Source organism: Barbatula barbatula (genome assembly GCF_947034865.1).
Source record: "Barbatula barbatula genome assembly, chromosome: 14".
In the NCBI taxonomy this organism is placed as follows: Eukaryota; Metazoa; Chordata; class Actinopteri; order Cypriniformes; family Nemacheilidae; genus Barbatula; species Barbatula barbatula.
In genome coordinates this window covers 14078343-14092099 of record NC_136777.1, presented here as the reverse complement: position 1 = coordinate 14092099, position 13757 = coordinate 14078343, and the positions used below count along the sequence as shown (strand labels likewise).

Below are 13757 nucleotides of genomic sequence, written 5' to 3'. Positions count from 1 at the left end.
CTGAATGTGTATGCTTATACAGTTTCATAGAAAATAATGATAAAATACACATTTTCATTATAAATGTTTAAATTAAATGATCTTTAAAAGGATGAATTTGCCTAAATAATGAAAAATGAGCAGCCAATTAGAGCTCAGAATAGATGGGAACTCCTTAAATATTGTTTAGAAAAGGATGAAACCCCAAAGTAGTGTCATGGTGAAATGCCAAGAGAACCTTTCTGAAATATTTAGACAAAAATGACTACACTAAAGATGCTAATATATGAAAAGTTGTATTATTATAAGATGTTTTGTGGCACCATAATCCTCATAGTTTTGTTTTGATGAGTTTGCTATTTTTTCTAAAATGTGGAAAAATATGAATTTGAAAAGTGAGCAAGTGATCAAAAACTTTTGACCGGTAGTGTTAACCCCTCGAAGAACCCTTTAAATGTGTTTCTAACATGGTTTGACTGGGATGTAGCTGTGTACTTCAAATTCAGATGTTTGAATGTTGCAAAAGGAAAGCTCCTTATGACAATGTGCAAATAGAAAAGTCATACACGTCACACTTCAAATGTAACTGTACTGTGCACTTTATTTTCTAAAAGAAAATCTCTAAAGCTGGTGTTTTCTTTGCATGACAAAACATTTCAAATCACACAAAGAATGAATAAGTATTCAAGTCATAGTATGAGCTTGTTTGCTTTCAAAAACAAGAGGTGTGAAATTCCACATAACTTTGCCCGCAATAGCTTACATTCATACTTAAAGCTAAAGTGTGTAATTTGTCATGTTAAAATACTAGTTCCTATCCCATAATAAGTAGACATAAAGTAAGCAACTTGAATGAAAAGTGAAAACAATGTGGCTTTGTGCTGCTATTAAAACATTGACCTGTTTGTTTGAGCACGGGCTAAATGTTTGATAAAAAAACTATTATTGAACAAATGTTGGTTTGGTGACTATTACGAAGAAATTACAAACTTTAGCTTTTAAACCGGTACAGGCATTCACCGTACATAGAACAATTGCCAAACTGGTCAAATAAATGAAGATGAGATAAGGGTCACACATTTTCCATTTTAAAAATAAACAAAAGTAAAAGTACATTTTTGAGAATTTAATCGGAAGACAGCATGAGAATCCTAAAAGCTTACATCCAAAGTTACATAAGAGCACAGAAACTACCTGAGAAAAGAGAAAAACAAAGACAGACAACAAGAACAGTGAGACACATGCAAGACATATCCAATGTGAATAGTCAGGTGAATATACTGTATATGAGGTTGGAAAGGAATGTAACAATATTTCATTCACTCTGAGTTGTTATAATGTAGCTATACGTGCATGTCTTGTCTTCTTGACAACTTAAATGAGATCATTTCCCTCAAGTTTATACATACAATCTTAAAAATAAGGGTTCTACAGGATGCCACAGAAAATTGATTTTTTGGCATAAAGAATGTTCTCTGTAGTGGAAAAGGATTCTTTAGACTATGAAAAGGATGGTTCTTTTAAGAACCTTTGACTGAATGGTTCTTTGCGAAACCAAAAATGGTTCTTCTATGACTTCATTGTGACCTTTACTTTTAAGAGTGTAAATTAGTTATGAAGTAACAAAGCCATTCTGTTTGTAGTCCTAAACCTTTGTGTTTGTGATCAATGGGTTTCTAATTTCTAATAGAACCACAGTTTCGATTTATGATTAAAATCCAGACTGTTGTTTAAAAATAAACAAGTTTTAAAGTCACACATTTGAGTAGCGTATGACTGACGTTTGATGTCAATAACTAGATTTTATGTAGTAAACTTGTTTTTAACATTTTAAACGTTTTTAAAGCTCGTTTGACTATGTGTATTTTGTATGCGGAACAAACTGAGAAAATCATGTTATCTGCAGACGTTATTTTATCAAAAGCCGTAAAAACCGAACAAACAATTCCCAAATGTACATACAGAATATAAATCTAATTTAAACAGATATTCATGGTTTTAGTGACAATAGAAAATAAAAACAAATCATGAAACACAACATGTTAGAAAAATGCATAAATTGTGTGATCTTTGAAACAAAATGCATTGGTAATTCTTTAGTTAAAAAGACCCGTCAGACATTACTGATGTTTTCATTTCAATCTGTAACCATGGGTTGACTGCAAGGTCATAGTATTATGTGTGGTGCATAAAGTTAACATTATAAACCTATTCTGGGTTGCTGTTACCCAGCCGTGGATTGAAAACAACCCAGCATTTTGCGAAAAGTGCACCTAAATGTGATTTGTCAATGCATGCCGAATCCAGTACTATGCATAAGCACCAAAAACCATTGTCCTGAGCTATAAACACACTCAGGGTTACCATATACTGTATAGTCGTGTTGGTTTAACACAGTTTCGTTGTTCAGCAATAAAAGTAATTGAAGAGACAGTAGCGTGTATTTACCCATGCCACTCACTATGTGACTTCAAGTTGCCCAAAAACTGTAGGTTCACATTAGGTTAATGTAGAGCTTGTCCACCTTTGAGACTGTAAAGTACTAGTTTATAGTCAAAGCACCTTTTTTTAGAGATGATGTGTAAGATTTCTCACAACTTACATGAAAAGATGTTGTTTCAAGTGCTTACAAGAACAGCACTTTGGGTGTACAATGGTTTTAAACACTAATGCACACTCTTTAGCACCTTATAGAAGAAGAGTGGACAAAAATAGGCTTTAAACCAAATGTAAACCTTATATTTTTCTTAAGCCAATGTGCTGATTAGGGCACTGAGTACATACAAAATACATGTTGTTGATCTTTCCATGCGATGCATTTAAATAAAAAAATAACAAGCCTTTATTTGTATAAAAATGTTTGTTTCTTAAATAAAATGCACTATGCAGCAATAAAAACACATGAAATGAAATCTCAGGTTTTGTGAGATCTCTTTCAAAGCACCAGTGAAAAACATACAGTAAATTTGTTTTGAATATATTTTAACACGCTTGATTAAATATTTGTAATTATGTATAAACAATGATGCTGTTTTCAAGTCACGTTACAAAGTTTAAGGGAGTCGGAAAAAAACGAATCATTTTTTTCTTTTAGATTAACATGAATTGGTAACACGTTGGTAAATGCAGCTCCATGATTATTGCTCATATATGCAAAGTTTCATAATCATGATTGAGTTCCAAAACAACCAACCATAGTTCGACTGTAGACAGCAGACGATGACACAAACAAACATGCATATCGGAAAACTGGTTTGCAGATACAAAGTGCTTGTATAAAGCATGTCTATTACGGGAAACTCACAATGCAAAAACAATGTACCTTCCTTCCCAAGAAAAGTGTCAAGACAAAGCCAATCGCTAACTGTCACGATCAACAATCTAATGTAAAGGTTTTAAAATGACCCATGTATTTTTCAACTGTCCTACCGCTACAACGGCACCATGAAATCTCTTCTACCGAGTATCAGACATTAGAGCACCCACGGCTGAAACGAGAAAACAGAATTCACAATTGACAATGTCAATTCAGAGTGTTTACTATGCACCTCATTTAAAGGCTGACGTGATCCTATTGCAGTAAACAGGCTTGGACCAGAAATTAAATTACAAAATAGTTTTGAAACGGATCAGAATAAATAATCACATCTTCTATGCACTAATTTAATCTATATGTATAAAACCAGTTTTATAACATGTGTTCTGAGCACCATCTCTTCAAACAATAAAAAAACACACACGCAGACGCACGCGCTAAAACTCACAGTTAAAAACCCACAAACGGTAGTCAAGAGCACAACTTAAAAAGGGCACATGTAAAAACAGCTGCGATGGGATTAGAACTAGCTGAGGTAAGGCATTGGCTAAAAAAGCATGTAAAACATCACGTCCACCGGTTATAAGGCCCAGTAACGTGTGTGAGGGAATACGGGGCTGACGTAATGAGGCCATCCCGTGTAACTGTCAGCGACTGACGGGTGGGGACCTGAAGCTTGTGTCTCTCCTTCTCGTAAGTCTCGTACTCGTCTTCACTCTCCGTACTCGAATCCTTTGCCGCTTTATGTTTGGTCCCCAACGCACCTTGTCCCATACGCTCAGCCTCTTCCTCCTTCTCCCTGGCCTTTTCTGCCCTTTTGGCTTCCCACTGTTGCAGGCCGTGGCCTGTTGCGTTCAGGCTCTTGTGCTGGTAGAAGACCAAGGAGATGCGGGTGGGGTGCGTGCGGTCGGGTCGCAGGATCGGAGTGGTTGCGTGCTTCTCCAGTCGAGCGCATTCGATCAGGATAGAGCCGTGAGACGGAGCCACGGCCACCCCCCCTATGTCAGCGTTGTGGAAATTGTGCTCGCTGTCTGACCACACCTCTTCTGCTTCTGGAGGAACGGATGGGTTGTGGTGGTCTTGGCCTCGCTGTGCTCGCGGGGGGCTGCTTAACGGACTTTGAAGACCCTTGGCTGACGGCGGGGAGATCAACGTTGGAGCCGCGCCACCCTGAAAGCACCGCAACTCCTCGGGTCTGGGAGAGAAGTCCAAGGGATTATTTGAATTTAAAAACAGCTGGTTTCCGAAGGGTTTCTGCTCAGAGGTCTGTCTAATGGTCTCCACTCCAGGACCATTTTTAAGAGAAGCATGGGTGGTTCCACCAGGGGAAACAAGCTGGATTTGGGAAGAGTGAGGTGATGAGGACAGCGTGCTAACGTATGGATCAGAAGAGCGAAAGTCTGAAAATGTGCTTCCTATTTCTGGAACCCTAGCCAATCGCATGGTGGAACATTCGTTTCGAGCTTCTTTCTCCAAACTTGTTGAATGTCCAACAGAGGTGTGTTTGGAACCTGTAGAGAGACACATACGAGAACAATAAATCAATAATAGAAAGAATAAAAAAAAAAACATGCATGTCAAACATTGCCGATGTCCTTTTTTAAGAGCTGGTTTCTCATTGCAGCGCGCTTTGCAGCGTAGAACATTGTAACCAATCGTTTACAACTGCGGACAGCTATAGTGAGGACTCAAATCACAATTTAAATAAATGTTTTAGCTCAACATGCTACTCGTCTCTTTCCTGCATTAAGCTTTATTTATCCTCGATGGGAGCTTAGCCTTTAGAGACTTTGGTATAATCTTTCAAGAAAACATTGTTAATATCACATGAACAATATTGGCTACATAAACTTCATTTTTATTTGCATAGATCAAAACACATTTCATACTAATCAAATATAGAATAGCTACTTTTAGCTAACAATATTACGGTCTCTCCCGAAACTGTTTAAACATGCATTAACCAGGAATTTGTTATATTTTGTTGCTTGTTGCGTGAGAAAATAAATGGTTGTGTCTACATCATGAAGATGTAATGCGGGTGCGGTTCGAGTCGTGGCATTTTTGGGTACAGAACGGGTTGGGTACAGAATTAAAGTAGTGCTGCTGTCGTAGTTAAATATTGTGTTGTCAAAGTGTAAAAGCACTTTTTAATACCTTGTATTGGCTCGATATTTGCAAAACCCAATGACAGACATAAAGAGCGACGAATAATAATGATTTATGGCAAAAAAGAAAACTCATGAAATATGGAGATATGAGGTTTCAGAAGAACATCAGCGATATCAAACAATATAAAACATGAGGACATGAAAAATGTACATTGCAACTAGATGATGGGTTCCATTTAAACTACAGATCAACATCACTGTGCTTGTGTAGATACTGTTGACAGGGATTCAAATTAGAGTTATCTATTTTTGTTACTTGCTTTCTGTGTATTTCGACTCTTAAACATACAAATGACACATAAAATGCATAAAAACAATCAACAACAAACATGAAACCTGAAGCTATGGTTGATGTTGCTGCATTGCAGATTAAGGAAGGTTCGTCACATACTGTACTGTGTACCCCAAAGCCTCCTGGTTGCCATGGCAACCGCTTCCCTTTTCAATTACTATATGTGGTTCAAAAATCTAAATAAAGACAGAAGACATCCTACTATTTTCAGAATGAAAACACAAAACTTTCAGTATGAAAACACAAAATTTTCAAGGAAATCACAAAGTCCCACTGCGGTTTACGGGTCGTGACCCACACTTGGTAAAACACAGCCTTAGAAAGTCAAGCAGTTATACCTTTAAGGGTCTCGTTCTTCACTTTCACAGGGGTGACCTGCTTATTGTCCGGAGCGTTACGTTTTTCAGCTTGTGCTCTTTTAGCTTCCAGCCTCTTCCTGTGGGCTGACTTGACAGGCTCGGCTAGCAGCCGCACTTCTCTCGGGAAAGAGGAGAGGACCTGCAATGCCCCGGTCTTCATTTTAGCCCACTGGCCCTCAGCCCTGCCGAACTCATCTGTGTCAGAGATCTTGTAGAGAGGCAGAACGTGCAGCTGCTCGTCCTCCGGAATGTTCCGCACGGCGCGGTTGTCCTCCTTGGTTAAAGTGCATACCTGCGGGTCACAGACGACGGTCAACTTTAGTTTTTAACAAATGTTGGGAGGTCCAGAAGAATGACAAAAGATGTCATAAAGAGGCGTTGTTCAAACAGAGCCCATTCAAACAGAGTGGGCTTGGGCCCTCTCGGATTTTTTAACAGACCGTTTTGCATGCAACCTCCAAATGATGAGTTCTATCTATTAATCAGTTGCACGATTCTATAGGAAGACACTATATCAGTTCCGAGCTGCACCCTCGTCCTCCTTTTTAGATTTTTGCCGTTTTGATCACATACAGGAGCTTAACATTTATCAATCCGGCGGCAGAAGCAACAGCACGGTGGGACTTCAGCTCACGGAAGCACCCACATCCCCGAAACAAGACTTTCAGACTCGTTCTATGCTAGTATGCACCTTCGTTTAGGCAAAGCATTTGTCACCCACTTTCATTCAGACCATGTGACCAAGAACGCATGACCTGGGTTTTTTACTTAAAACGGCGCTGCTCAGACCTAACTACTGTGAGAACAGATACGTTGGTGTAGTCGAACATGCCATTTGACACACAAGTAGCATCGTTTAAAGAGAATAACCTTAATGTTACAGTTCAATTTCAGGGTGCAAAGACGGACAATACTCTTAAAGAAAATATATTTTCCTCTAAATTAACTATCAATAATATATTAAATCATTTAATATAGATTTGTAAATACATAGTTTTATTTCAGTTAAAATAATATATACAATTTATTAAATAAAAAGATGTAATAAATAATAATAATTGACACTTAAATTAAGAAATAGATATGTTTCATAACGGAAGGAATTTTGCAATGGATACTAAATCTGTATTAAAGGCAGTTTAATAAATAACTAATTTGCTTTTGTGCTCTATTTTCATTTGTATACAAACAATGATTTGTATGAAAGATATTTGTTCTCAAAATACTCCAGACTCATGCATTTACCTTAAAAGTGTACATCCTTTTCTTTACTGGGAAGAAGATTCATATATCAATCAGATGGTGTTGTAATGAAATTCTCGCAATGATTTGTGCGACGTTTTGAATACGCTTAAGAGATATTCTCTATACTAAATGTATGTATTTGTACGTACAGGACATGTTTCTGTGTGTTGTGCACACTGTGTCCCTGATATTATAATACCAGTGCTAACGCTCACCACAGTGCTTCCATTGGTCATGTTATGTGTGTCTTTGTGGGCATGAGCGCAGAAGTCCACACATGCTGTGACACCAGAAAACGGTCGACCTTCCCTCCTGCCCAGCCGACAGTCCTGTCCCAGCTGCTCCATCTCTACCTGACGGGTCACATCATCACATCACCTCCATTACAACAGCACACAGAACAGAACGTGATGACAAATGTTTTATATTCAGATCAGACCCACTTCGCCATTCCTGGTTTAAAGCCATTCCCTTTGGACGCAGACTGGGCTAAACCCTGGTCATTAGAACACAATAACTTTAACAGATCAAACCTTAAGATCGACAATATGTTTTAATAGTATTGTCAGGGCAGTAGTTTAGTTTTTTAGTAACCTTATTGACTTCACCACAAAAACTAAATAACTAGTCTTTAATTAAGATATATATTCATATATGATTCAGAACAAAAAATAAACAAAACAAACATTTTATTGAACTAGCTGGAAATTAAATCCAGCTAATCATGAAAATTATAAATACACAAACTTCATGGCAGATAAGATTCAACAAGATCAAGTGAAATTTCATTGTGTTCATGTGATTCTAACCTGATTATGAAAGGCCTCGGGTGCGAGTTTTCTGTACACGGGCGCCAAATCTGTCGCCAAGTTCTGCAGATGTTTCTCCAGTTTCTCCTCCTATTTACAAAATAAATATATGAACACACTGAAAAGTGTGATCGAAATGACTTTTCATTTGAAGGATGCAACACTTCATAGGGCAATTCGGAGTATTGACACTAGAGGGCAGCAAGCTTAACAGTTTAAGTTTAGTGATTCTCAAACCTTTGCATTGTGACTGGTCCCGCTTGTTAAGGATCCAAAGATTTACAACTTTGAATTTGAACTTAAATTACTTTGGTGGGTGGCCTTATTTTTCTGTTCGATTATTTGATGTATGATAAATACTGTATTTCATAAAATGCCACAAAACTGGGGCCCACTGGTTCAATCTTTGAGAGCCACAGTTTTTGCAAGTGTTTTATACTCAGAAAAACAGCACATAACTATGCAGTGTTTTATCACTTATTCATCTGATTAATTAAGTATTTTAATGCCTTACCTCCTCAGGGTAGTCTCCCTGTAGTCTGAACTTCCGGGGCGTTTTACTGCGTGCAAACTTGCAGCCGTTGAAGTACATACTCCATGAGCAACCGAAGGAAAAGGAGGCACCGCATGTCTCTGGGTCCAGGCCTTGGCATGCACAGGTACGGCTAACAAACAAAAACATAAAGAAAATTAAGTGCATTCTGGGATAAAGAGATGTAGAACGTATTACACAAAGATAAAATGATTGACAACTCCTGGTCTTTGCTAGATAAAAGAAAGAAAATTCTTGTCATCATTTATGCACTGTAATGTTAGACATATTCAAGTGTGGACCAGTTTCGAAGAACACTGGGCTTTGCTTTTCAGCAGGGATGTCACAGCAACAAAATTTGGTGCACTTTATGTGTGAAAGAGTCACTTTAAGACTTAAAAGTACTTATGCCTCACAAACACTTCATCAAGAACAACCTCAAAAATGTGCTTTCGTATGTGTGTGAGGGTGTGTGTGCATGAATCTTTCCCACACACTGTACGCATGTCACTGTGACTCACTCCTCATTGAGGGCGCATCGGCGGCTGGTGGGCGAGCCATATTTACAGAGAGTCTGCGTGAGCTCCTGGTACAGATGGTCTGCCATGGCACGTGGAAGGCCCTCCCAGGCCAGAATCAAAATGACCACCACGGCGTTCTGACAGCAGTGACCGGCACGCCGCCGCACGAGACACAGCAACTTCTCCTCCTCGCTTTCCCGTCGAATGATCTGAAGAATACGACACACACGTGTCAACAGATATTCGGCCACCTTTTTACAGACCATGATGCGTGTTATATAGGTCACTGACCCACTTGGCGATTGGGCAACCTTGCGAGCTCCGCCCCTCTTTGCCAGTGTAGACCACGACCTCCACACGTACTGCTTTGCCTTTCTCACCGTACCTGTTGAGCACATTATGAGGACATGTTGAGGACATAGGTTGGTTTTAAAATGGATGTTTTAAAATCAGTCAAACTACTGTACAGTGTACACGGATACTATATACCATCTAATAAGCCAGTACAGTAAAGCTTATTTAGTTTATTCCAAGCTTTCTAAGCTGGCAGGGAACCGGTGATTTTTAAATGGCGGGGAAAGAGTTAAAAGTTATAATCTTCACATGAGCCCCATGTGTTTTGTTAAGCTTTACAACAGAGGTTTTTAGAACGTCACAAAAACATGCTTAATTTTAATGGTACTTGCAACAAGTTTTTTCATTTGAATGTAAAGCTAATGGGAAACAGTATCACCACAACCTGCTATAGCTACTACACTTCAACAATAAACTCTCAACCTCTGTGGTGAGAGTCACTCTGTGGGCCTCATGAACCCAGTTAGGGGCTTCCTGTTTCAACTTCTAGATAGTATGAAAGCGTGTTTCTGCCAAAAAAACACCTATGGTTGTTACTACATATGTAGCGGAGTCTGGGTCTACTGTGCATTTCAAACCATGCATATTTTAGTATAAAAACTACTGTTCTGATGTCAAAACCACTTCACCTGTTCTCCATCAACTCTCTAACCGCTGCTACATTGGGACCAGATCCGAGGTGCGTGTAGTACGGACCCTCCTCTTTCTCTATAATTTGCTCTGTGGAGGAAAAAAGCAAAATTAATGAAAAGAACAGCTAGCACACCATCATCATCAGTCTATAGATAGAGTCTATAATTCGATCAATGAGACTAACCAACACAGTCACAGGACGGCAGCTCTGTTAACTGTTTGGAGGGGGTGTTTAGGAGATTCCGGGTTGGTGTGTTCAAGAATCTCTCCGGAGACTCCAAGAAGCTGTTGAGAGAGTGTTTGGTGGGAGTCTCTTCTCCAGCGTCCTCCAAGTCACCATTTTGCAAATGTACAGTGGGTGCGGACAGCACGGTCATGCCACCCGATTTCTCCACCCTGTAATACCCATTTTGATTGAAGTGTTGATGATCAGAGTCTTTACAGGGTACACTGCGCACGGTGTGCTGAGGCTGTTGTTTAGCACTGGGATTTAGCATGTCGTAGGTTTTCGATACCTGAGAAATCGTTTGTAGTTCACATTCATGCCTCTGAAGGTGACTAGCACCTAGATGGTCATTCGCGTGATTGTTAAAGAGTCCATTTGGCTGCGAGTCGCTTTGAGCCGCATCCTCGTATTTGAAGGAAAATATGTGTTCCTTCTTTAGAGAGCTGCTGTAATATAACAGTTGTCTGTTTTCGTGATGGGCCTCTGCGATGTATTTTTTCAAATCTATTTGAGTTTGTGGAAGAAACGGGCTCCTCTTGTGCTGAAACCTCATCTTTTGTTGCAGAATGGCTTTCTGGATGGTGGCCTTGAGCGGGGTTGTTTTTCTGTTGGGAGTTTTCCTGGCTAAAGGAACCCTACATTGGTCGCCATCGTCCTGGCAAACTTTCTTCTTTGATATCCTTGGTTTTGATGGTGTCATTCTCGGTTTTCTTTGCTTTTTCAAGTGCTGCCCCGCGAAATTCCCATTGTATTTGTTGGTCTGAGATGGCATACCATTGGGTGGACTGTTTTCGGAGGCTTGCATCTGTCTCGATTCGATCATGAATGCGAGTTGAACCAATTGGGCAGCCACTTCCTCTTCGTCCCTCCTTCGAGAAGTCCCTTCGCAATGTTTGAATTTCTTATAAGTGCCTTCGAATCTTTCAGCTTTACAAAGTGCTTGGTCGTATCTTCGGTTCTCTGTGGTTTTTGATAGCTTTTCGCATTCCGAGCTGGCCACCAGGAGATCCTTTAAGGAAAGTTTTTTGGGGGTGGATGCGCGGTGATGGCCGTAGTTGGCCTGTCTGTTCAAAGTACTGCGGATGACGGACGTCTGGTGCAATGATGAACTGATTACAGAGACCTTGTTGAAGACACCATCTGAAATCGATTTAGCCTCTCGGAGAGGTATGTGGTCGCATGAAGCGGAGTGCAGCGACGTCGTGCTTTCTAGCGGAGAGCCCCGTCTCTGGTTTTCTGTTTCAACTGTTTGTGGGGTAGCTGCCAGTTGGGTGAGGGCTTCAATAGCAATGGCCTGATCAGCGGTAATGTTCCTATGTTGGACCAGAGATCGGACATTGGGTAAAGATTGGGTAAGTGCAATGTTATCTTTCTGAAGAGGTTCCATTGGACTTTCTCTATGATTTGACTGACACTGATGCGGTTCTTTCGGCTCAGATTTCAAACAACACAAATCTGAGGCCTGAGGTCCGAAAAGCTTCTCAAGACCTTTCCGATCCGTACTGGAGAAGCAAACAACAGCTGCTAACGTGGATAAAGCGTCTTCATACTTGACATTGGTATTCGAATGCTGGTTGTCAATCTCTACCATGGGCTCCTCCAGTTTGACCTTCTTCAAATGAACCATCTTGTCCCGGAGCATCTCATGTCCGTGGGTTTTGTTAAACAAAGTCGTAGTTCTACGAGACATGGCTTGCGGGTAAGTAATACACACAAGTTTCTCAGTGTTTGGTTTGGTCTGTTCAGCACCATTTTGAGAGGTTACAGAGAGGTTGTGAGTGAGAGGAACATCTCTGCTTTCAGTGGTCCAGGGCTCTTTTTCACCAGGTGCTGGTTGTAAGCCATGCTGTGGAGGCGTGGGAACGTCAGGTGGAACATTGTGTATTGGGGATATGTAATGAGCCTCTTCCTCTGGTGCCACACTGGTCTCCTCCATCTGCTCTGAACCTGTGCCATTTACGGAGTAGCCGTCTGACTCAACCTAGGCAGTGGAAGAATATAGAGATGGTTCAGCATGTTTTGGCTTTGCTATGAAGCAATGGTGATTAAGCAAAAATGCAAACAAACATAGATCTGTAGTCGTTGTATTTTATTTTATTTAGAAAATATGCAAAAATGTCAATTGAAACTCAGAATTAAAAACATACTACTTTCAGTATTTTTGTCCTGTTCTCCAGTAACAATGGGTAAATATATTTTAAGCATGGTTTACTTGAGAAGCAAACCTTGAATTAAAGGGACAGTTTTTTTGACTCTCTCATCATTTAATCACCCTCGTGTCATTCCAAAGCTGCAAGTATTTGGCGGTTGTGTTATTGACAGTTAAAAGCCAAAATCTATTTCGATCTATTTCCACGAAAAAAAACTATGGTGATTTCAAAGTTGAATAAAAAATGTATGAGAATTAAATGTCAAAATTCTAAAACAGACAATTAATCATCATAATCGCGATGATTTATTAGACAATTCATCGTCAGCCAAATTAAATAATCGTGACAGCCCTGAGTCTAAGTTTTGAATTGATATGAAGGTGAATAAATCTTTATTTGTGGGTGTACTTTCCCCATGTTTACCATTTCTATTTGAAGTGAAACACTTATTATATTCATAACGGTTTTTCCACACCAGAAAAGAGGTATGCGGCAAGTAGTGCACATGTGAGAGTCTCGAAGTGTGTCTGGCTGTGTAATGCCCACATCTCACAGTAACCTAAACAGTTCTCATAAAACCCATTTTACTACCCGTGTAAAACAGTGTGCATGTGAAGATTAAAAACGTGAGGGAGCCAGTCAGTTACTTTTGTGAGGTTTTGTGGTTTTTATGTTTTTAGCATTTATAGGCATGTTAAATTAGACTTTCAGTGCAGTGTGTAAATCAAAGCACCACTAACAAATACAGTATCCAGTCTCACTAATGCCAAAGACATGGGTGATGCAACAGAGGGGTTAAACAAGTGTGACGCAAAAACTTGGCAGCCCATGCAACTGTTATTACTGGGGGGAAATGGAAGATAATGCTAATCGGCTCCTCTGACGTCTCCATCCAGAAGTGAAACAAAACAGTCAGAATGCTGAGTAAAGGGGTTGCAGGGGGAAGAACCCAAGTGCAGGCAGCGGTTAAGGGGTAACAAACAGACTTTAATAAATGAATAAAACAAAACCAACAATGGGGAAACACGTTAACCAAACAAGAATACAAAACAAAACACTTCCCACGAGGGGCAAAACATTTGTACTTGTTGGGTCCCCTGGTGGCCAACAGTTCTTGGCCACCATTGCCTACCATAGTAGGAAAAATGAGCCAGAAACGAGCGTGCTAGT

At 39.8% G+C, this 13757-nt stretch overlaps 1 protein-coding gene across 2 annotated transcripts in view; it reads right to left on the bottom strand.

Annotated features, from left to right (window-relative positions):
• Positions 1–562: 562 nt before the first annotated feature.
• tet1 (tet methylcytosine dioxygenase 1) overlaps positions 563–13757 on the bottom strand; it is a 33567-nt gene continuing 20372 nt past the window's right edge. For both annotated transcript variants that reach the window (XM_079473174.1, XM_079473175.1), the window contains 9 exons: positions 10396–12418; positions 10208–10298; positions 9516–9609; positions 9225–9433; positions 8686–8836; positions 8172–8261; positions 7578–7715; positions 6097–6409; positions 563–4806 (listed from right to left, as the gene is read on the bottom strand). In XM_079473174.1, the coding sequence (XP_079329300.1) occupies positions 3863–4806; positions 6097–6409; positions 7578–7715; positions 8172–8261; positions 8686–8836; positions 9225–9433; positions 9516–9609; positions 10208–10298; positions 10396–12418 (4053 nt within the window). In that variant the 3' untranslated portion in view covers positions 563–3862. The remainder of the gene's footprint in view (positions 4807–6096; positions 6410–7577; positions 7716–8171; positions 8262–8685; positions 8837–9224; positions 9434–9515; positions 9610–10207; positions 10299–10395; positions 12419–13757) is intronic.